This window comes from Oculina patagonica, chromosome 1, assembly GCF_052425735.1.
Source record: "Oculina patagonica isolate OP01 chromosome 1, crgOcupat, whole genome shotgun sequence".
In the NCBI taxonomy this organism is placed as follows: Eukaryota; Metazoa; Cnidaria; class Anthozoa; order Scleractinia; family Oculinidae; genus Oculina; species Oculina patagonica.
Genome location: NC_135758.1, coordinates 20,504,557 through 20,530,281, shown reverse-complemented (window position 1 = coordinate 20,530,281; position 25,725 = coordinate 20,504,557). Strand labels below are relative to the sequence as shown.

Below are 25,725 nucleotides of genomic sequence, written 5' to 3'. Positions count from 1 at the left end.
TAAAACAGCATTTAGAAGTGAATGAGTCGTGTTTACTTAATTTTAGTAAACTTGCGGTTAGTTCTACAAAGTATTTTGTCGCTTGTAGTAATTCTTGAAACCTTTTGATTTGGAATGATTGGAATTTGCCGCCATTTTTAATATAAGCGAAAATGGGGGCCAAAGCTATTTACGCCCGCAATGTTCACTGTTTTTTTATTGTCAAAAGCGTCAGCAGTTCAGCAGTCAATTATCTCGTGCTGCTGTAAGCAGCTAATAACTAAATATTTTCTATCCATTCTACAACAAGCCAGGACTAAAACCATTAACCATTAGCTGAGAAGTTTCAACACTGCATCGATTCAGAATACTAATCAAACGAATAGTAGGAACTGTTTCTAATTACAACCAGACATCTTCAGTAATGTATCATTAGCAGCTATATAATTTTATAGGCATTGTATTATGAGCACTGCCACAACAACAACAACGTTCATTTGTACTGCAATATCTACCCTACCACAGTATGTATTCTGCAACCTTTATATTAGCCAGGAAAAAAACGTTTTTATGTTTGTTGAGGTTCCTTTAACACCAACTTAATTCAGATAATTATTTGTCTAGTCATAATACATAGCTGTGCTTTCAAAGCAATTTAATTACATGTATTTGATTACTCACCTGGCAAGGATTTCCAGGTTTATAATGATTGTTAGCAAAGCATGTCCTTCGACCACGATAGTTTATAATGCAGTATCCACGTTTGATTGGGCAGCCACTACCATCATGACTTTCACATGCAAGGCAGGTGTAGGGTGTTCCTACACATGCCCCATTCAAACACCGATCATTTTTGGTCCTCAAGTTGCTGTCACTGCATCGTAGATTATTGTTCTTGGTCCACTGATGTTTTTTATTGCTGTCACATTGCTGGAAAAAAAAAATAAATAAATAAATAAATAAATAAAAATAAGTGAAAGCAAAAACAAATTCTAGCTGAGTCTCAGTACATAAAAACAGTACATAAAAACTGAGTCTCAGTACATAAGCATGCTCAAGAGAGTTTTGGTGAAAAGCCAGTTCCATATAAGTTGTTTTGAAGATAATTCATATAATATTGTTTATTGTTAAAATGCAAGGCATCAAAGGCAATTCCAGGAATATCCACTGCGTGAAATGAGGAATTTCGTAGAATTTACGGGGGTGTAATATTATACGACACCCGAACAATCACAGATCGGAACGGGACGTGTCAGGAAACGTGGCGTGTAGGAGAGTGTCATGTTCCTGAGTCTGGCAACACGGCGCGTCAGGACAATTCATGGCCTGGGTACGATACGTTCCTCGTGTCAAGCGATGTCAGGGTTCTGACACTTATCGGCACGGTTATATTTATTCGTCGATGTAGAATGTAGATAGAGGATATTACACGACGGCGCGAAGATATGAATTTTATTTTCGAGTGGTAAAGCAATAGCGAATGAGTAAAATATTGCTTTTACCACGAGAAAATAAATGTCATATCTCCAAGCCACCGTTTAATTTTCTTTTTATTATATAGACAGAAATCATGCATGAAGTAAAAGTTAAAACATTTTTATTAATCAAAAGCTTTAACACAAGCGACGGCTAAATATAACAATTGAGCAACTGAATTACGAAACTGAAAGGCAAAATTTCGCGAACTGAAGCTTTCAGAAGATGTATAACGTAAATGTAAAAACAGACTGTTTATTAGCTTTCATCAATGTCACTGACAAAAAATAATTCGCAGTTTTGAAATCTGTTTCTGCTCAAACTCACCGCTTTTATTTCTGATCGCGAAGTCTTGCAGTTCGGCAGCTGGAATTTCTTGATTTTCCCTCTCTTCGTCTGACTTTTCACAAGCAAGATGCTCTTTTAAATAATTTCAAGTCATAAGAAGTTTTCTTCTTCGTGTAAGCATTTTCCTGCTCTTCAGTAAAACATTTTATTTTGGCTTTAGTGAGCTTCACGAATCGATCTCGATAGCTCGCCATTTCCAACCGGCGTTGGCAGCTTTGCACAAACAACCGTGCAAAGGCGGGAAATAACGTCATCTATATCCTCACTAGCGAGAATATGGAAAATACGCCACTACAGTCCCGGATGCAGTTTCGTATGAATTTTACGAGTGGTCTATTTTCCAGTAAAACACTCGCGGCTATATAATAATGGTCATTAGTATATACACACTCAGTGATCTTGGTGTTTCAAGCAATCTAATTGGTTCGCTATCTCGGGCTAATGAGCATTATTCACTCCGTAGGGAGTGAATAATGCTTGATCCAAACTTAAACAAAATGGCCGGCGTAAACTCGCGTCTCGCCGGCGTTTCTGAATCGCAAATACTAAGAATACAATAAGATGTTGAACCAGAAAAAACAAAAAAATAAGGCTAAGAAATTTGGCCTGATGGTTTTCAAAGTAAGAGAAGACTACATATTTCGCAATTTGCAGCACAATGTCCACACAACTCGAGTACTAAAACGATAAACAATTGCTTACCGTCGGGCATCGACAGAAATGCCGGAATACCGCAGATTTATCGGCAGCAACATCAAGTGCCATTCAACCAAGATCCTCCACAAATATTCAGGAAAAAGTCTTTGTGCAAGAAAACATCCACAGTTCTGCAGACATTCAGTAAGCTTATAATCCAAACTTTCAGGTGGATCCTTAGCTTCGCCAACTGCTCTATCAATTTTTAATTTAAGTGAACTTCAAAAGCTTTGATTCAACGGTCAAAATGTTTTGCAAGCAGGTTTTTGATCAGATTGTAGGTTTGAGTGGTGTTAAAGGACCATTTTGCTAGATTGTGACGAGGATTTTATCGAAGATTAACTAGATTTGCCATGTTTGAAGATTCTGTAAACTGTTTCGCGCATGTCGGTTAGTGCCGCTTATATGTACGTTTTCCACGCATGAATTGAGAGGTCAATTAAATCGACTTTAAGGTCGCGGGGGACACCTTAGGCTCATCATTATGCATTTATTTAAAGCGTATGCATGAAGTACAACGACTTACATCGACAACTTTACGAGGTATTTATGACTGGAGAAAAATATGGGCGCGTGCGCGTGATTTGTAAAAAAATCCCTGTTTCTTTGATATTTTAACCAATTTAAAACAACACTTAGCGATATACGTTCATATAGATTGTAGGAAGTTTTTGAGCTTATTTTTATTTAAATTTGACTATTTCTGCAACTAGTGTACACAGAGTAATCACACAAATATTCGGCATAAACAATAGTGTCCTTTTTGAAAACGCATTGTTCTCACCATAAAAGCGTGGAATATAATTACCATAATTACATCTCTCCTTGGCAAAATGATCGTATTTAGGTCGGGACACCTTCGGAAATCTCAAAGTTTGGACTTTTCCGACAATTTTGTGGCAGAGAATACAGCGCGGATACAGAACTTCATGACTTGCCACTGCATATAGGTAAAATATGAATACTGTAGTGTGTCATAACAGAAGCGGAATTTTAAAAGAGCCCTTTTAGAAAGAGGTAGAAGACATTAAATTCAAATTTGCGCACTTAAACCGCCATAACTTGCTGGCAAACTTTAAATTAAAAAATCCGCTTCTGTTATGACACTCTAGAGGTATTGACTGTTTAGTTTTTGACAAAATCGTAGTGTGCTGTCTTCTACTCGTTCCGCAAACTCTGCCACAAAATCATGTTTTTCCCAGTTTGGCACTAACGAGGCTATAACATCGCCGTAAAATGCAATCTACCAAATAAAAGGTGACATTCACAATCTTTCATCATTTTGTTATGTCTCTGTAAATTTTGAGCTTAATCGCACCCATAACAGCCGAGAAATAAGCGTTTTAAAAGATGCAGGTCAAGCAAAATTTCCCTTCATGAATTTATTCATGCTGTTGGTATCCCCCGCGACCTTAAATGGTTTCCTTCTGAAAACTTTGAGATCGCTTGTTGTTGAGATCACTTCGTGTGTATATACTAAAACAATTATTCTTTGAAATCTCGATGAATAGCGGCAGAATATTCACCTCGATTTCAAAGAATAATTGTTAATGATTATCATTCTGCATACCTCACGCATGTTGATGCTTGTGCGCATTCCTACGTTATAAAATTTTAAAGTAAACAAGGCGCGCAAAACATTATGACTGATTCTTCAGTTGTACGTCTTTTCCATTTGCACTCAACTTATTTTAAATTACGTTACTGAGATCAATTGTTCAAATCTTCTATCTCCTTTGCTTATCGCTAGGGTACAGTATGTTGCCCTATTTCCGGAGAGTTTTTGCAAAACCGTTAATATCTTGCTTCAAAACAGCACAAACGAGCTGAAACTTACCCACAATGTAGCTTCCACTGTACTGCTCGTAAGTAGGCCACTTTTTTAGTAATCAGTATTAGTAATTCCGGATAAGTTGCCCTATTTTAGGACGATCGTTTACGAGATAAATACTTTTTTCTCGGAAATATTCATCAAGATCAGGAAAAAAATATAACTTTTAAAGACTAAAAAAAGAATCATTCTTTTAAAAAATTACAAAAACGTAATGCATTACTTTTAATTTTGTCCAGGTTATCATCAGTGCATGAAACTACTCGAGCTCCGCTTCTGTGTTTGGTTATGCCAAGGAATAATAATAAATATCTTAACAGATAAGCTTAGATAAAGTGATTATAGAGGACTGGCAGCTAGAAAAATGTTGTTTTTTTAAAAAAAAATTCCCACGGAATTGTTTAGGTAGGTAAAAAAGTTTGCTGTCTACATTGCATTCGCAATTAGGTATACCTCACCAAAATACAAGTAAACTCTTCTGTGATCGTGCTCGGAAATATTAAACAATAATAAAAAAATAATAAATATATGTTTATAGTGATCATGCACTTAGCTTCATATCTCAACGAGATAGCTAGTTTACAGGCATGCCACTGAAACAGAGGAAACAAAAAACGAAACAAAAAACGAAAATTATTTACATGTCGTAAAACCTACTCCTTTTACCTTTACTTTAATATATTTTGCGAAAGCAGGGTGCTTTATTGATAAGATGTGATTTGACGGGCTTTAAAAATCACATTATCAAAGGACAACGTCTAAAATATGTTTTTCGGAAAACGGCTAGAAGTGAAATTTAATGAAACATTGAAGAAGAAAACGATTGAGCGATTTCATGCATCCATTGAGGATGCCAGCCTGCGAAAGCAAGGAATTTCAAATGCTTCGTGCTACAAAGATCGATCTACATTCTAATTTACCACGCGATGGTTGGTTTTGTTGAGGGAACATAAAACAACTTCAAGGATTTTAGACAATTTATTCGGTATTACTGAGAACTTTCTACATATACAGGTAAACTGAAGTCTTTCTTAGCGGTCAAATAATACATCAATTATATTACATTAAAGCTTCATGTCGTTTGTCTGCATTTGCTTGTTGGAAAGCAAACAAAAACCCATAATTGATATTGACAACTACTTCTGGATTGAAAAACCCTCTTTCTATTCCACCAAGGCACCACTCATTTCTGCATGCAGTATAAATAGATTTTAATTATGCTAGTTTTAAGAACAATAAATGTCCAAGGTGCTACTATCAGACCAACAGTTTTGAGACGGAAATATTCTACAATTTTATTGTCTTTGTTTGTTTTTAATTGAAAGCTGAAATTTAACAAACAAAACAAATCCAGACATGAACCCCGCAAAATGCATTGAATATATTAAGCAATTATTGGATGAGGTTGAGCATGATATCGTGAATTATCAAAACCGAGGTCGCGTTATCTGCCGAAGCCGAAGGCTGAGGCAGATAACACAGACACGAGGTTTTGATTATTCACGATATCATGCAAAAACCGAATTCAATAATTGTTTTATTATATGTTTCCGAACAATTTGCCATCACTTTTTCTAGCGCCGGCGTAAAGCTTCGTCAGAACATTGGCCAAAGCGGTTTTATCTTCTGGTTCCTCCAGGTTCTTCTTCCTCAAATAATGATTCAGAATTTTTACACTTGTTTTTGTTGTTCTCTTGGTGTTTTTAGAATCTTTATTCTCGATCAAAACTTTCAATTCCTCTTAGGAGACGGAGGCGAATCGCTCAGCCATATTTTCAAAAGTTTAACAGCACTACACGGACGAGGGGCTTGGAAACTAGGCGGACTTTGAACTCGAAATGATAACCCAATATCTGCTGCAGATATTGGGTTATCATGTCAAGTTCACATGCTACTGTATATTGACTGAATGCTCTCGACCAATCACATCTTTTAAAGGAATTCTAATGTATAATAATGTTTTTTGTCTGTATAGGCCCACTTGCTTAAAAAAAATTTACAGCCGAGTACTATCCATCCGGGTATTTTACTCGGACAGAGACTGAGGGCTGATGGTGTCTCTCCGCGGATAAACACTATTGGTCATGTAATCAACTTAAACCAACCAAAATCGGAATAAATTTAGCGGTGTTCTATAATTTACTATTAGGTCAGCTTTTGACATTCCTACAGTGACACCGATTTGAATTAAACTTACCTTACCTAAAACTTTCATCTATGTCTAGTGCAGCTGTAGTGATCCAGTTTCAGTTGGGTGTTTATTGTTGTACACTACATGTATTTGATCAAAGTTTAAAGGTACCAGGTATATGTAGCTTTATTTAAAATCACATTGAACTACCTTAAAATGACTGTACTGAAAACCAAGAAAACACGAAGAATACATCTTGAGATGGAAGTTTTAGAAAATTTTAAATATTTCTTATTCTTCAGTGGAATCACCTAGAATCTTCGTATTTTTTGAAAAAAAAAAAAAAAAAAAACTGAGTGGTGTTTAACAAAAATATGATAGATCATGATATAAAGGTACCGGTGAGTGAATTCACACTAAGTCACATAATACAATGTGTCAAAAATATATTCAAGATTGTAACATCAATGACAGTACAGTTTGACATATATTGTATGCGTGAGTGACGCAATGGTCCTTAACGTATAAATATCTTGCGTCTCAAAAGAAGTTTCTGACAACATTTAATATTCATGTTCACTCCAAAACAAATTAATTCTTCAAAACGGCCAAGTAGAGGTATAGGGTGTTTAACAGACTAACCATGCCCAAAAACAAAACAGACAAAAAAGAAAGCGAATTATGAGCTACACTGTAGCTTGGCCTTAGGCTTATGATCACCTGGCATGGATATCCTGGCCTCAGATTTTCATGACGAAAGCATGTTTTCACTCCTCCAACATTAATCGTACAGTATCCTGGTTTGACACGACATGCGTCATTGTAACACTCTTCACACCACAAGCAGGTGAATGGAGTACCAATACATCTTCCATTAGAGCAGTGGTCATTTCTGGTGCAGGCAATTCCATCATTGCATGACAGAGCACTGACATTGTACCATGATGTCTTGTAGGAACTGTGGCATTTCTGAAATTATTGTTAATTCAAAAGATCAATTTAGTTCTCCATTTCCTCAACAATGTAATTTAATTTATTTCTACTTAATTGTTTCTTTAAGTTATCTTCAAGGGTGCCTTCAAATAAAGTCATTTTTCTTATCTGCACTTCTTTAAAAACCCCCGGAAAACTACAAAACTAGTGTAAAGCTAATAAAATGCAGAAACAACAGTAAATGCCATGTATGGCAATTATGAGACTCAAAAGACTAATTACGCATAAAAGCCATATGGTAACAATTGTTCATATACCCAGGCAGTAATCATTACATTTAATTTGCATCTAAGTTATAGGAATCCGATGAAAGTCAAGACAAGTCATGAACGGGAGCGAATAAGGAGCGCTTGACATATACCAAATTGTCCGCCTAATGGCCACTGGACGTTTAGGCGATAAGGGGTAGGAGAGAAAAGATTTGGCCGTTAGCATGGGACATTTTCAACCAAAAAACTTGCTTTTTATTATTATTTTACCAAAAGAGATAAAGATATTTTGTAGAAAATTAGAGCAAAATTAACGAGAACTATTTCACTAACGCATGCGATTGCCGATTCGTGCATGATTCACTACAAAAATGTGGCACTCAAAAAAGTTTCGTACGGGAGTCTCTTCCCCAAGGTCCAACCCCTTTCCTCTTCATATACCATTTTTACAGAAAAGGTATCCCTTTCGTATAACTTTTATTGAAAAAATACCTCTTTCATATACCTAAATGACATGGCATATTCATAAAACAGAAAGACGTCTTCTTATTTTCATGTAGCGCTTAATAAATTAATACAGCCATTAAGTGCGTCTTCTCGAAATGTTTTAATTGAAAGGCACTTTAAAATACCTAAATTACATATTTTCCTACCCTTTCATATACCCTCAACTTGCGAAATTTCTACCCTTTTATATACCTGAAGGCTCAAAAGATACCCCTTTCAGGCAAAGCCTCCCCGTATAGGCCATTATAGGGATAACCCCTGCCATCCATGGGGAGAGCAACACGGAGGATTCCCGTGAATTTGTTTTTGTTTTCAGTGTGCTTTTAGGAGAAAAAAATCTGCTTTAAATGTAAGAGGAAGGGGGGGGGGGGGGGGGGGGGTTGCCAGAGACAGTCGAGTTTTGCGTTCGACATAAAAGAATGCATTTCCAATTTTGCGTAGTATGCTGTGCATATACTGGGTGTCCTGCGTACACCAGGTTGAATTGGGGTGGAAGTAAATAGCCTCGGTTTCATTTTATCGAGAAAAATTGGATAGCTTTGTCTTGTGACAAATATTAGCCAATTAGCACAAAGCATAGCGTCAGTGCTGTAAAATTGTCACATGTTAGCATGTTAGTCGACAATGGCGGAATTTTGTTAAGGCAGATTTGCCACATTGTTTCCATTCCTTTTGAGCTTTTCATCAATAGTAACAAAAATGAGAAATTTTCCACGTTTTCAGAAGAGAAGCTTGCTATACTAAAAGGTAAAACCAAGTCCAAAAAACCTCCAAGAATACAAACCTTCGCCCTGAACGTTAGTGCAGCAAAACGAAGCTAAGCAAGAAAACTGGAAGATATATCCTGCCATGCGATAGCGATACATTTTGTCAAACAATCGCAAAAACAACTGCGAACAACTTGTCTGGACTGGGACAAATTTTGTCATAACTAACAAAGCTTCAAAGGGGCCCTTGTATCCAGAGGGGCCCTGAAAAATACAATTTCTAAAAATTCATGACAATCGTCATTATCACGCCTCTTGTTATGCCAGATAACAATACTAGTCCATGAGCCAGTAGGTTGGTCGGTATCATCTGGGGGGAATAACCCAAATGGTGATTTTTAGGAAGATGGAGTGGAAAATAGTCAGAAAATGCCTGATAGCAATTGATCAGTGGTAGTTTGTGGACTTGGGAGCCCTTAAAAGTTTTCTCTTAGCATGGAAACGAGGCTAAGGCTGAACTGTTGAAAAAGGACCCAGTAAAAATAACAAAAAAGTTCAAAAAGCTTTATAATATCTTATATCGTATTCTAGAGACTCAATATAGGTATAATTGCTTCTTTTAAAAGTCACATGATCTGTCACGTGATCATAAAAGGATAGGATTTTTTACGAATACTGAGGTAGACTTTGACTGTTTGGTGTTATTTTTTCTTGGGATAACATTAAACTTTTGCATCCGTATATCTTAAATTTGTAAATTATCCGTCACAATAGACATATCCCTGATAATTTAGGAAAGTTGAAAGACCTTTAATTACGCCTTAATAGTATTGGTCCAGAAAAACTAGTCGATCTTCACAGTTGGGCAGTCTTCACACGTCTTTGCACCTAATTCAATGAGCCAAGCAAAGGCATCTAGAACAGATCAGTTTCTATTTCGGTTGCATGAGCACAGGTTTAAGGGGTTTTCCATACTGCAGCCTCTCCCGTTTTAGGTTTTAGTACAGAATTGCTGGTTTTCACTGTCACGCAAGTAACCATACTATCACGCGCTGCAAAAAATAAATCCAAAGCTATTGAGTCAAAAAATCAAGAATATTACAGGTTGTGGAAAATTACTAGATATTTTTCGTGTCCAAGTCCAGGTCTGTACGGTATTCCGTACTCGAGTTATCCGTTTAAATGTTCCACACAAATTTAGAGAGCACAGTATGGAGACGCCATGTTTAAGGCCGTGTGAAGGGGCACCCAGATGGTTGCCGAAAATCAATGAAAACGTTTGGCATTCACTTCTGCTATGAAAAGCGGTCAGTTCACCTTCATGAACACGTAAACATAAACATAAACACTTTTCCAAAACCTCAACTGTTCAGATTGTTTAAAATAACGGGATGAGGCATTTTTTAAGCATACGTGACAGCCTTCAGGCGGCCATCTTGATGTCGTGTGGCTTCGAAATTCAAAATGTTATATCTTAAAGACGGCGAATGCTATCGACCTGAAAACCTTCAATAAGATATATATTAAGGACGTCTAACAGCCAGTGAAGGATAAAAAGTCAGGGTTCTCGCGATTGTGGATTTTAGAATTTTGATGACGTCACGTGAAAACCAAGAATAGCTGATATTTAAGGTGACTGACGGCTGTGGTACTTTTTGCAGCATAAATTTGGCGGTCAAAGCCGTTAATCTTTTAATAAGAGTTTCTACGCCCTACCTAGCCTGGTAAAGGTTTTACGGCTTTCTTTTTCACTTATTTCCTAGTTTAAAAATTTGTGCCTTTCCACTTTAAGCAAAGGTAAATCCAGTTTATACGCGCATTCCAACAACAGCCTTGCAGGCGTCCCGACTAAAAGCGTTAACAACGCTGTTGATGCCATAAGATTTCTGTGGTTTCTGATTCCACATTTAACGAAGGACTTCGGCGTCTTCAAATTATAAAGGAGCCATGCTCTAATTAGCCTGTCTAAAATGCATGCCTCATATTGCTTACATTGTATCATAAACACTTCTATCTTCACTGGCTCTTTGTCGTCTAGCTTCTGACTGCAACTTTCCAGCTTCCATTCACGGCAATAAAACAGCCGAGACTGGCTTTATTTTTGTTTTTTTGTTAGAAAACTCCGAATGCTGCTGATGCTGCGCAGCTGAAGCCGTTTTCCTCTTCTTGCAAAGATCCCTCTCACTCCCCGTGCTGACAATTCTTGATATTTGTCAAATTACATATTATCTTGGACTGTTCGCCTTCCCTCAGCATTTAAAACTGCAAACTCCGTCAAATACTGACGTAGAGCTGCCAGTTGCGCATTTTTTTCTGTGGCGAAATGCTTGCGAAAGAAATCAAAAGGAGTAGACAAAGCATAAAGGCAATAGTTCCAGAGGATGCGAGAGCTTTTTCCTCGTCTGGAGATTCTATCTTTGAGTCATGACCCCTTAAAAGAGACCTACTACAAAAGTATTGCTTCTCCAAGACCCTTTTCACGATGTTATGACCTCTGTCGTGATGTGACTCTGAAGAAGCTCGTCGAACTTAAACCGCATCTATTAATTATTGACTGCGTTTCCATGTTTTACACTCTTGTACGGCATAGAAATGACCCACAACATTTTCAAATGCATCTCCATGTTTTACACTCTTCTACGACATAGAAATGACCCACAACATTTTCAAAACTCAGATGGAATTAATGAGCCGTTGGCAAGTGATTTGACTGAAAAGTTCTGGACAATTTATGGTGTCATTTCTATGGTTTATAAGAGTGTATAACATGGAAAAAGGTGGTTGATTTGTTTAACAAATCTTATTGAAATTTACCACCAAACTAGATGGGCAGCTACTAAGATTGCAATTCTAGTTACACCCAAATGTTACAGTTGGTGGTTTTTAATTTAAGGTGACTGTGACGAGATAGCTAGGTTTCTTCTTATCTTACTACTTATCTTTTCTGTTTCCGTTAAACAAATAACTTTGAAGAGAAGTAATTTTATCATTCAACAGCTACGAATTTTTTAGAAAGCAGCAAACAGGTAGTCAGGCTAAGATTTAGCCATACTTCGTTTTTAAATAGTTTCAATCCTGCCAGGTGTTTTGGTTTGTTGGAGCTTAAGACACTATAAACCTGCAATTGTCGACAAATTAGAATAACCACAACGAATAGGTGATAGGAAATGACCATTTTCCATAGAAATTTGTAAATCTACTGTCTACCTCTAGGCAATAGCCACAAAATGTCATGAAAAAAAAAATCACTTCAAAGCCTACAATGATACTTTTTTCCAAGTTAGAGTAACATAGAAGCCTATTAATTTACAGTTTCATTCAAGGTCTTTTGCTCCCGCAACAAACTTAGCTGTAACCGTTTGGTTTGCATTCCACTTACGATATCACTTCTTTTTCCAAATTTGATATCATAAATTATCAAAAATAATCATGGATATCAAAATTAAATCAATAGTAACACAAAGGAAACGTTTGTCTATGAATTTTATTCAGAGTATTTTTCCCTTATCCATAGGTTTGATTATTCCAAAAACAAACGAATATTAGAATCGGGAGCGGGACAATTATCAACAATCTCAGCTTCGACTATTTTATTTCTTGCGCTCTGATTGGCTCAAAAAAACTCCGAAAATGAGTCATGAGTCGAAGTTTCACCTGATAATTATTATGTAAAATGATACTTCCGCACGAATTTTGTATCTGCAGCTTTCCATAATGGCTGATACTGGCAGGTTTCAGGAGCTGTCTCCCACTTAAATTCAAGAGATAGTAGACAATGCAGTTCCAGAAAATACGAGAAAGCCACAAAGTTTGGCATGAACATATTTTATGGTACACATTTGGAAATTCCATTCAAAAACTAGCAACGATTGTTACATTCACTGTTGATAATTTTATAAATAGTTATTTAAAGAATTGAACACATTTCCAAAGAGGACCTAAATGAATGTCTAAAATGTTTCTACACCGAGCGAGCCTAGGAGCTTTCCACAGGTTTTCTTCGACTGCAATGTCCAATCTCACAACTTTTCGGAGGCGGAGAATTTGTAAAATCATCCTGAGCTTTGAACATTATTTAAACACTTGAAAGCTTCCGAAATCGTTTTTTTTTCCTTTGCTTTTAATTTTTTAAACTGTTAAATATTTCAAAGTTGATTTTCGTCAACAATTGGCCACAGTTTGTCGTTTGTGTAGCTGTCAAATTTCATTCCGCTTATTCAGTAAGTTATAATAAGGTGATCGCGGCGCGCGTGCCCGAAGTTTTATGCTATTTTCAAAGCTTTGTAAAATTGTTGAAATAAAAATTGGCGGCAAAAACCCGATTTGCGAATTTACTAAACAATAATTTATTATTCCATGCGCCCTTGAAGTGACCATAACCAACTGCGTTGGTTATTTATTAATATTATTATTATTATTATAATTATTATTATGGCCTTACATGTACCTGACAAGAGTTTGATGGGTTCACTGTTTCGTATTGATAACAAACGTTGTTGATTTTACACTGCCTCAGTTCGCATCTTGTCCCAAGTTTAGTATAACAGGAATAACAACTGCAGGTAAAACTGTTAACTTTGTCGTGGCAGGTGTGTTGACATGGGTTTGAGTTGCACTCATCTACATCTACATGAAAAAAAATAACCTTTTTAGATCCAATGGACTGCGATATTTTATTTTAAGAATGCAAAGTACATAAATAGGCTAAACAATTCAACTTGTAGCCACAAAATTGAATTACACACATACAACCGAACCGTTTTTTTGTGTCATTTCCACCAGACTTTGCCAGTCACAGCAATGTCATGGTATTTTAATGATGTTTGTCTTGTTTTTGGCAGCTAACTGCAACCTGTGCCAGCGTGGCTGTCACCGGGATTGACTAGGCACTCCACCTAGTCCCCCTGGTCTAGCCAGGGGACCTCAGAGGGAAGGGAGGGTGGCTGTTGGTGAATTTCAAGCCTTTCTGTCAGCCGGCAGGGCACCTTTTGTTGAAACAAGGCAGACATGTATTGCATATTCGATGACCAGGAAGGCATTATTGTAGTTGAAGGCTGTGTACAGCATGCATAGATAAAATATTTTTGTACAGTGATTTACATAAAGTGTAATTTTGTCTAACATTCAGATGGAGGCATAAAAGAGCCATGTTTTTTTAAGATGTTTTAAAATTATAAAAAACATGGCTTAAGTAAAAATAGAATACAAACAGAGGTGATAAACATGATAAAAAATCACATTTTACTAAACTTGACGTTTCGTATATGCTAAGCTACATACATTTTCAAAAGTAAGACCGTTAAAAATTTTTGGCAACTATTTATAGATTGTAATGAAAGGGGTCTGGAACCAAGACTGAGACGATTGATCTTCAGCAGTAACTTAATAAATGTAATGACGTTTCAGTTAATAAAGCAACAACCTCTCACTGTCTGGCTTCTTACCTCGCTAGCATACTTCAACCTATTTCCACTAACCAGCACACGGTTAAAGATTCGTTTAGTCTTGCAGACTGGGCCAAATCTTACAAACTAATCTCGTTCCCACATCTCGCAGGTAGACAAGCCGGAAGGCGAGATATGGCCAAGTAAGAAAATTCAATTTTTTTGATTGGCTGTTTCAAAGCATGGCTGTCACAGCGCTAAAATTTGAACGTGCGATGCGGCCCCAAGCGAATTCAATGTCTGTTTTTTATGCAAATTATAGATCATGCACGCAATCATAATATATTCATTTTTGAGACGTTTCGTTGTTTACAGTCGGCCTCAAAAGACAAGAAGATTTCGTTTTAGTTGTTTGTAGCATTATACAGCTATTTCTGACGAATAACGATGTTTAAAAACAGAGAATCCGCCGTAAGAATATTTACCTTTGATCTTTGATTACGTCACCGGATCAAATTTGCATAAAATCTAGACATGTCTCGGTCATTGCATGTAACTGCCAAATGAACATTTTTTTTAAAATCAAATAAATATTTTTACCCGACCTAAAGCTTTCGTGATTGCCTTCTGCTTAATTCTTTTGTAAAATACTCTGCTAGATATTATTCCAGGAAAGACGACAATGGTAAAGCATTCGTTATTCATTTGGTTGAGGATTGGATATTCATTTGATTGCCATTTTCTTAGAATTGTCTAGGGCATGCGCAATTGACTCGCCTGTCACATTCCTGACAGGCAATCACGTGGTGCAAATCGGATTTGACCAGATCTCGCCTTTGGCTTCGCCCACGAGATCTGGGAACGAGATTACTTACAAACATAACAATGAAATAATGTGCTCTTCTGATGTTAGTTCTCTTTTTACAAATGTACCACTAGATAAAACTATACATATTTGTCTCGAAAAATTGTATTCTCTTCCTGATTCACCGACATTGCCCCGTCCAGTTCTACAGAAATTGTTGGAGTTCGCCACTAAGAAGAGCCATTTCCTCTTTGATGGCCAGTACTACGACCAAATTGATGGTGTAGCCATGGGTTCGCCTTTGGGCCCAGTTTTGGCTAACATCTTCATGTGCCACTTTGAGGAAAAGTGGCTTTTGAACGCCAGTGTTCGTCCTTCTTTTTTGGTACAGATATGTGGATGACACCTTCACCATGTTTGACAGTAAAGACACTGCTAATGAGTTTTTGCGATATCTAAACAGTAGTATCACAGTATCAAGTTCACTATTGAATTTGAACAAGACAACGAGATTCCTTTTTTAGACATTATTGCCAAACTTTGCCCCGTCAACACTTTCATGACCTCTGTCTACCGGAAGACGATATTCACCGGCCTCTACACCAAGTGGGATTCATTTACACCTCGCAAATACAAAATTAATCTTATCCGCACACTAACCTATCGTTGTTTCCGAGTCTGTTCCTCTGCCTCATTATTACAATTCGCTATTGAAGTTCTTAGGAAGCCCTTAGTGCAAAATAGTTATCCTCAAGGCATTATCACGTACAACGTTAACGATGTTTTGAACAGACACAAAAACAAGCCAGACACCCCTGTGGCGACAGTTCCTAAAAAAAAGTCATAATCCTGTTACCCTACTTAGGTCTTCCGAGCATCCAAATCACTAAACGCCTTAAATCCTGTGTATCCGACTTCTATTTTTTCGTCAACCTCAAGATCATTTTTCAGAACACACGCCGCATCAAATCCTTCTTTCCGTACAAAGACCGCCTCAACCGTTCTCAACGATCTAAGGTCATTTACAAAGCTGGCTGCTGGGACTGTGATGATGTGTACATAGGAAAACAAAACGACGACTTCATGACAGAAAAAAGAACATTTTAAGGCCCTCACTAAATGTGACCATCCATCAGCTATTGCTGATCACATTAAAACCACAGGCGATAACGTCAAATGGGATCATTTCGAAATCCTTGCGTCTGGTAAAACTGACCTCCATTGCAAAATTAAGGAGACATCATTCATTCAAGAACTTCAACTCTCATTAAATGCAAATGTCGGCAGTGAGAGGTTGTTGCCGGTAGGATTAGACGGACGCAGTGCAATTTAGTACCTTGGCTTCTATAATACCACTGAAAACCCGTCAAATGTAAAGGTCCTGAACAGTGCTAATATTGGGACAGAAGTGAAACAGATTTCTGCCAGATGTGGGTGTTTTTTAGAAACCAACAGCTTATTAGACATGATTATCTGTCCCGCACATTATGGCCATCATGAAATATTACGTACGTACGCGTCACCATTAAGTGATTAAATGTTGTGTACAGGAAGGTAGGTCTGTAAGGTAGGTCTGTGTTATCCCAGTGTGAACTTTAGATAGGGATGATACAATAATATTTCAATGTATAAAGGTAAAGCAAAATGAAAAAAAAATTAGGTCTGATAAAACTGAACTTTCCGCGAACACCATTAAAAACGACCTTTTCCAGACAGTGTTTAGGTATAATAATAACAATAATAATAATGGTGATGATGATGATGATGATGATGATGATGAAGATGATGATAATAAAATATATTTCATTGTGAGATGACGTCGCCCTACGAAAATCATAAAATCTTATATGTGAATATTCCTTTTTACTATATTCTTTGACACCAAACAAGATGCATTATGTCATCTTCTAAATATGTTCTATTACATCATTCTATCTATTTTTAAACTATGATGTCATCTTCTTAGAGTTGTCAGTCAGTTGCTCTAACGCACCTGCCCGAACGCCTCTCCGCAAGACGAAGTTATCTATCGGGAAGGGGAAATGACCCCATTTCTCCAGGGAATTATGACTTCATTAGCAATTTACAAACACCCCTTGCATACTTACGCATCCGCACTGCCTTAGAATCCCTATTCTCATACAACTAGAAACATAACCACATTGTTCACATTTATGTTTTACTGAATATCTTAAATTTGGAAAAAACTTGACCTGCAAACCTAGGTAGATGTATACCCTAACCATTATCTGTTCTATTAAAAAGTTGAGAGCAATTATGGGAAACTGCATAAAGAGTATAAGGATACACTTTAGCCTACCTTCTAAACATTCAGTTGAAAACCAGTACCGTTTCTTCCATCCAGCACAGCAATAGAGGATTTTAACGATTTCTGTTCTTGTTCTTTGGACTGACGTTGTGCGGTATACCGTTCTTTAAAAACATACATGTACATCAGGCCCCGGTTGTTAAAAGCTGGATAACGCTATCTACCGGATTAATCGCTATCCACTGGGAAAGCATTAGCAAAACATACTACGCTATCCACTGGATATCGATTTATCCGGTGGATAGCGTTATCCAGCTTTCGAACAACCGGGGCCAGATGAAGGGCATGAATTAGAAACAACTAATGAAAAATTGCAAAAAGAATTGCAACGACACCACATTCATTAGGGTGGTAAAGTGCATTTTCCTGACCCGTGATCGGCCTTTTATATTTGATCCAAATGGTCGAGTTAACAGCAAAACTGTTGATAACTTCAGGCACAGGACAACTTTCTTCAATTTTACAAAAATGTTTCGACGGTTACATCCGTCATCTTCATTGCAACGGTTGTTGTTACAAAGAGGACTTATATTGCGTACAATGTAAGCGTTATATTACATTACATAACAAACGCGAATACATTTGATTTACACTTTCAACGGAACTACAAAATGTGTAAAGGCTAGTTATTTCCTCGTGAATCGTGATTTAAATAGAAGCCGTGAACTGTGATTTTCAAAAACGTTTACTTTCATTTTCCGTGAAGCGTGAAATGCCAATTTTATATATTTCGTGAATTGTGAAAGGGCCGTTTTATTTTCCGTAAACCGTGATTTATACCCCCCCCCCCCCCCCCTCCCCTTCACCGCCCTCATACATTGCTTATTTCCTAATTTATTTATTTGTCATTTCCTAGGTTTCTGCTGATGCACTTTACTCACTGTATGTAGCCAGAACTTTCTTTGCTGAAAATGTATACTTTCTCGTAAGGAGTAGAAAACAAAACAAAACTGAATTTAACCAAATATAATGGAACCTAAAAAAAAATAGTTAAATGAAATTATAATTGTAAAAGCTATATTAGTCATAAACTTCCCTCTTTCGTAAAACTTTCCCTCCTGGTACTACAATTCTGAATATAAGCCCAGCCGGTCTATCTCTTAGCCCTCTTACCACTTTTCTTATGCAAATATTAAAGCTGAAAATACAAAACATTACCAACCCACCACCAGAGCATTTTTAGTCTTTTTAATTACAGTAGAATAGCAAAGCGAATTGACTCCGCTGCCATCATTAATACTTTTAAGATGGGATCCATCAGGGAATAGAGTAATAGCAATTTTAGTTGAACAAACACCGATTATCAGCATGATAATTTAAATCCTATTGCATCATTTTCAACCCTTTTTTTAAAATCTAAAGATGTATTAAGTAATTAATCGTGACAATATCAACAAGAATTTCTTGAAGCTTATTTTAGAGACCTGTATACATCAGCAAAAACTTTCTCTCATGATGAATACAACGAATTTACACAACATCTACAAATCCCAAAACTTTCAGATGAAGATCGGGATAGCTTGGAAGGTCCTCTGAGCTATGAAGAGTGTAAAAATGTACTAGAATCTTTTCAAAATGATAAGTCGCCAGGTGAAGACGGATTTACCGTAGAATTCTATAAATTTTTTTACGACCTATTAGGCGAAAATCTACTGGCATGTTTAAATGAGGCCTATGAGGTAAACGAACTTACCATCTCGCAAAGAAGGGGCATTATTACTTTATTACCAAAGGAAGACGGCTCTTTACTCGACCTGCACAACTGGAGGCCGATAACCCTACTGAATGTTGCGAAAGCAATCGCTAATAGATTAGAAAAGTTTTTGCCGAATCTAATACATCCAGATCAGACAGGTTTTGTAAAAGGACGCTACATCGGGGAAAACATTAGACTTATCAGCGATGTTCTAGACTACACAAAAGAGAAAAAAATTCCCGGCATTCTTTTGGCCCTCGACTTTCGCAAAGCTTTCGACTCTCTCGAATGGCCCTTTATTCTAAGAATCTTAGATGCCTTTAACTTTGGTAGCAGCATAAAAAGATGGATTAGTACATTCTACACGAATGTGGAGAGCGCAGTATTGAATAATGGGTATGCGACGAATTGGTTTAAACCGTCGAAAGGTGTGAGGCAAGGGTGTCCTCTCTCACCGTATTTGTTCATCCTCTCAGCTGAATAAATGTCTATAAAATTACGCCACGACCCGGGAGTCAAAGGCATTAATTTGTATGGCAACGAGCTCAAACTGTCGCAATTTGCGGATGACACAAATCTCTTTTGTGCAGATTTAATTTCAGTGGAAAAAGCTTTAAATGTAGTCAATGACTTCGGTAGGATAGCTGGTTTACAGCTAAACATGAAAAAAACAAAAGCGATTTGGCTTGGAAAATGGGCCAACAATAAAACCAACCCCTTGGACATGAAGTGGATGCATACTCCTGTGAAGATTCTAGGAATTCATTTCTCGTATGACAAGAAAGGCAATGATGACCTTAACTTAAGCTTGAAATTAAGAAAGCTACAAACAAAACTGGATATGTGGAGTGCTAGAAGTCTCACGCTAATTGGGAGAGTATTAATAACCAAAACGCTGGGTATCTCACAGATCATTTATTCCGCGTCAAGTATTGAAGTCCCAGATACAGTTGCAGGGACGCTAAAAAAGAAATTGTTCAATTTTATATGGAGAAAAAAGAAGGATAAAATAAAACGAACCGTTCTCTACCAAAATTTAGAGAAAGGTGGGCTACGTATGACAGATGTAGATCTTATGTTTAAAGCTTTGAGATTAGCATGGATCCCCAGACTCTTGAACGCTGGAAATACGAACTGGTGTTCTGTGCCAAACCACTATTTCAGAAAACAAGGGGGCTTATACTTTCTTTTAAAATGCAACTATGATACAAAGTACTTTCCTCAATTGCCAGCCTTTTACAAGAACATTCTCAATTTCTTTCAAGAATTAAAAACGCTTTATGGTTACGACCAAGCAAGTGATTTAGTATTATACAATAATAAAGAAATTCAAGTAGATCAGAAAACAATCTTTCTCAGCAACTGGATGGAGGAAGGAATTGTTTCTATAAAAGACTTGTTGAAGGAGGATGGTAGATACCTTTCATTCCAAGAATTTAAAGAAAAATTTTCATGCAACACATACTTTCTTCAATATTTTCAGGTTATCAGTGCCATACCTGACCGGTTACGGTTGAAAGCGAGACAACTAGAGTCGTTTAATAAACAGTTCTTCACAAGTAATGACCATCTCTTCCATTTTAACAGTAATTTCACTTTCAACCTTGATAAAGCCAAATCAAGAGACTTCTACAATCTCTTCATTGATAAAATTCACACCGGAGGTCCGACCGGTCCCAAAAGATGGAGTGAAACACTTTCTTTAAATGATGAACATTGGGCAAAGATATTTAAATTAACACGAAAACTTTGCAAGGAAACGAAACTAAAAGAATTTCAATTTAAATTGATTCATAGAATCGTTGTGACAAAGAAAGAACTATTCAAATACGGTATTAAAACAGACGATAGATGCTGCTTTTGTGGGGAAAAGGACTCAATCAACCACACTTTTATTCACTGCTCTTTTACGAAATCATTCATACAAAAAGTCATTCTGTGGTTTAATACAACGTAAAATTTACAGATCTCTCCAACAATAGAGCAACTTTTATTTGGAATTACCTCTAACTTATATGAGAAAAGTATGACCAACAAATTCAATTACTTTACACTACTTATGCGCTATTATATCTATAATTGTAAATTATATAATAAGCCTATTGTCCTCCATGACTTTGTGAATGCTGCACAACAAAGAGAACTAATTGAAAACACCGTTGATAACTCAGAAACCAATAGAGGGTAAAATATCTCATCTCTCCTTATTAACGTGTAAGGAGTTATATTGTAAGTAACAAAAAAGAGGAAGAAGATTGTCACCGTAGCTGACTAAGTAACTAAGTAACTAAGTAACTGTACATAGAGTAGTTAAGAAAAGTAGGGTAATTTGTAGTTTGTGTTTAAGTCTGCGTAGTATTGTAAGTAATTGTATTGTTGTGTCTTATTAATAATAAAAAAAAAACAAGAATTTCTTATCAGAGCCTGAGTAAATGAATTTCAAAGTTAACAAGCTATAGGTAAAATCTCACATGTTGCGATTCAGTGGAACTTCGTTTTTTTTTTCGATGACATTTTAAACAGTAACATAGAAGTTTCCAATAAGACGTTAATAATTTTGGTACATAAGATTGTCTATTTAATACTTGAAGTTCTGGTGGATTTTGTCTTAAGTGTTACTGACCAGTGCATGACTTGACAAACTTGTCGCGCGGAACAGACTTTTTGGAGTATCAAGCCTTGTTTCAGTCTTGCTCTCAACTCACCCCATGCTTATTTCGACTGAAGCTTACACACTTAAAACAACGCTTAAAAAATCCACACCTCAATTCCAGAACGCTCAGTGATTGGTCAATGTAGATTGCGCAAGTTTTTTTATTGATTCAATTCGAATGTTTGGAATTTCAACTTAAGGTCATTGCCCTGTATTGCATTGCGCATCCTTACTGCGCAGAATGTTACGTGTAATTAGCGTGCGCACATAAACAAAATGGCGGTTTTTTTCAATGCGGCTTAGTCCGCGAGAGATATAAATCCTCGCTTTCTCGTAAACGAGTATGGTGACCTATCATTTTATTTTGCGTAATTTGAGAGTAGCGATCAAATTCCTTCTTAAAATGAAAACAGATCAATTTCTATGTTTAAAAAATAAATTATCGCTGGAAACGTGTACTTTGCTAGTACTCGCATGGGAATTATTAAGGAATTATATGGCATATAGTTCGTGCTGGTTAAAAGACCAGATGTCCAAAAAGTTTTATTTTTTTGGATTGAACACGAACACACGAATGAAATGCAACATAGAAAACTACATGACAAACGATATAAAAGATAGAATGCATGTTGCTTTGTATTTCTCTCATGTCTCAGGACAAGACAGTTGCTGAAGGTCCCGCGAAGTTGTCCTGGTGGATATTCTGGTATATCATTACCTGCTAGTGTTCTGTTAGGGCGGAGGCGCTCGTCTTGGTAAGGCGTCCTGGCTTAGTTGCATGGCTGGTTTCAGTTCATATTCTTTACAAGTCCAAAACAAAATGGCCAGGCTTCTTGTTTCCAGTGGAACTAAGCTTAAGGAAGCAGTTTCTTCTATAGTGTTGGTATTTATTGGACAGAGCTGGGCCGTGAGCTTGATTTGTAACTGTACGGTACATGGTAACACAGTATACAACGGCCATTAAACACTTTAAACTGAAGTAGTCTGTCAAACTGTAGTAGTTTTGTTATTGTCCACTGAAGTGGGGTTTCACTGCGATTGGTAATCGAGTGAGTGTTGAGGTACAAAGCGGCTGTCGTTACTAAACGCAATAATGAAGTGTGAGGTGGACGCTTGGATGACGGGAGGTAGTAGTCAAGGTTACAAGGAAAAGCCAAGCCAGTCTACATAGGAAAATGCTAGCTAAAATTCTACTAGTTGCACTAACCGAACAAAAATATAAACAACACAGCAAGGCTGAACATACATACCACGTAAAAAGTAGACATAGTTTCCTCATATCACAGGATATTTGGATATGAAAAACTAGTATAACTACAGAACCTCGAAAAGAAATGGTATGACAACTGGTATAAATTCCTGATGTTTCGTAACCATTTGGTCTGCTGTACTAGTAAAATCAAAAGATTTCATCACTTACGTGAGTCATAATTCGTGTGAAACTAGCGCAAAAGCTGTGCAAAAGCAATTTGTTTAAGCCAAACTGCTTTCGCAGCTATTATTTTCATTAAGAGGTTTTAGTCTTCGTGGAATCTTTTAGGACCAAGGCGGCGGAGACTGCTTGGAAATTGCATCGACAGTGTTTCGAAAGAAAAGGATTGGATAATGCCCCTAGCCACTTCACTTCTAGCGCCGATGAATTGAATCACTTAAAAGCTGGCCATGGATGTCGATTGTGATTGCGGTATTGTTTTTCTAATTATCGCCTTTACTACATGGACTGAAGCAGTTTCGGAGTCTCTTGAACACACTTGTGTTTTATCTCAAGTCTTCAACTGTACTAAACGGTCCGCCACAGGAATCAGTGATTTCGGAGTTTGCCCCAATGGTTAGCGAAATCGTTATTGACTTCGGATCGCCCGTTCAAATTTGTATTTGTCTCTCTATAGCACTGTGTTCTCCAATGTTTGAATCAACAGCTATCAATCGATCAACACTACAATTTGTTGTCGTTACGTTGTTAAATGACTGCCTGTTGTCCTCTCGTGGATTGCCTACTAAATTTAAAAATGCACTTCATCAAAAAGCAAAAAGAAGTCATAAAAATGAACCATCCACGATATGTGCATACATTATTTGAAATTTGGCTACGGTATTGTTGTCTTCTGTATTCAGAGAAGCTTTTAGTAGCGCTCTCTGGATTTCCCGCGACCATTTTTGCTACAGAAGTAACTATTTTCACTTCATCACATGAAATGTGTGGTTCTTAAACACAATTTCGCTACGATCAATAGCAATCTGACAATCCTGGAATTCTACGATCTCAAAAGTTATCTCACGTGCTTCTGATGCATGGAAAACACGAAACTCGTCTTTCATGTTTGTTTTTTCGTTCTGAATTTCCTGTTTCGTACTAACTTGGGCGGGATGAACGTTATGAATCATTGTAAGGTTGAGCTGGCGAAGAATCAAGCTCCGAACAGTTGCCGACGGAAAAGCCATAATGTACTCGCGTTGCGCGCAAAAAATAACTTCCCTTTTCCTCGGGTCAACAGCTTGAAAGAATTTGCATAATTGCGTATTCGACTGACAGAAATGAAAGTGTCTTATGCCAAATATCAAACCTATTGAAACGTGCCTTTAACAACAGTGAAATTTCATGGGAAACAAAATACACACCCGTCATCGTCCGTGTTTTATTGTCAATATACCCTCTAAACGTAGGATTAGAGTTGACTCCACGTGCGCTCGCCTCCAAAAAAAGGGGGCGAGTTGACTCACACGACAGCAAGTTTGCAACCACAGAGCATTCGTCAATATAATCCCTGCTGCCGCGCTCTCCGCAGAGATAGGTTTCCCTTTTCAGGATATTTTGAATCCCCGAAATAGTTTAAACACTGTGTTAAGCAGTACCAGATCTTGATAGCGTCGGAATGTTGTGAAAAAACTGTGTCAGATACTCCAACCGGCAACAAAAAGTATACGGAAACTAGATAAACGAAAACAACGAAATTTAAGCAAGCGCCGAGTTCTTAGAACTGTTTCTCTCTCGCAACCTGCGCGTCTGCGTACTAACGTATTCGCCTTAAAGGCCGCGCTACTTAGTTTGGCTTGGTTTTCCTTAAGTTTCTGGTATTCTGGTATATTACGTAAAGTTGTTTGATTTGTTCAACTCAAATGTTTCGGGATTTCAACTTAACCTGGCAGCGGCGGCGTTCTCGATCTAATCTGTCGCAAAACTCGTACTTATTCTTGCTGTAAAACTTACTTTTCCCAACGAATTGATCGACCTAGTGAAATGGCTGATAAGAGTTAAGCATGAATACAAGTTTTCCCGATACCAATCACCAACATTGCTGGAACTAAGCGGGTTTTTCCTTCCGTACGTGATCTGTATTCAAAATGTTAAATTCAATACCACAAAAGAAACAATTTAATATTTTGTATTTACTAAAGCCCCATTTGCACGGCAGAAAAAGTTTGGCACGGCTCGGATAAAATTGGTACCAGTACCACAAAAAAATAGCACTGATACCCTGTTTACACGTACTTTTTTCTACCGTGCTAAACTGCGTTAAGTCGCGGGGGACACCTTAGGTTCATCATTATACATTTATTTAAAGCGTATGCACGAAGTACAACGACTGGCATCGACAACTTTACGAGATATTCATGACTGGATAAAAATATGAGTGCGTGCGCGTGATTTTAAAAAAATCCCTGTTTCTTTGATTTTTTGACCGATTTAAACAACACTTTGCGATATACGTTCATATAGATTGTAGGAAGTCTGTGAGCTTGTTTTTATTCAAATTTGAAAATTTCTGCAGCTCAGAGTAATCACAATAATATTCGGCATAAACAATCGTGTCCTTTTTAAAAATGCATTGTTCTCACCATAAAAGCGTGGAATATAATTATCATAATTACATCTCTCCTTTGGAAACTGATCGTGTTTTGGTCGGGACACCTTCGGAAATCTCAAAGTTTGGACTTTTCCGACAATTTTGTGGCAGAGAATACAGCGCGGATACAGAACTT

At 37.2% G+C, this 25,725-nt stretch overlaps 1 protein-coding gene across 1 annotated transcript in view; it reads right to left on the bottom strand.

Moving 5' to 3' along the window:
• Positions 1-25,725, bottom strand: part of LOC144661443 (uncharacterized) — a 61,517-nt gene that overhangs the window by 18,772 nt on the left and 17,020 nt on the right. Inside the window, 4 exon segments of the mRNA XM_078522220.1 lie at positions 661-909; positions 7,182-7,430; positions 13,325-13,503; positions 17,387-17,499. Of these exon segments, the coding sequence (XP_078378346.1) occupies positions 661-909; positions 7,182-7,430; positions 13,325-13,503; positions 17,387-17,499 (790 nt within the window).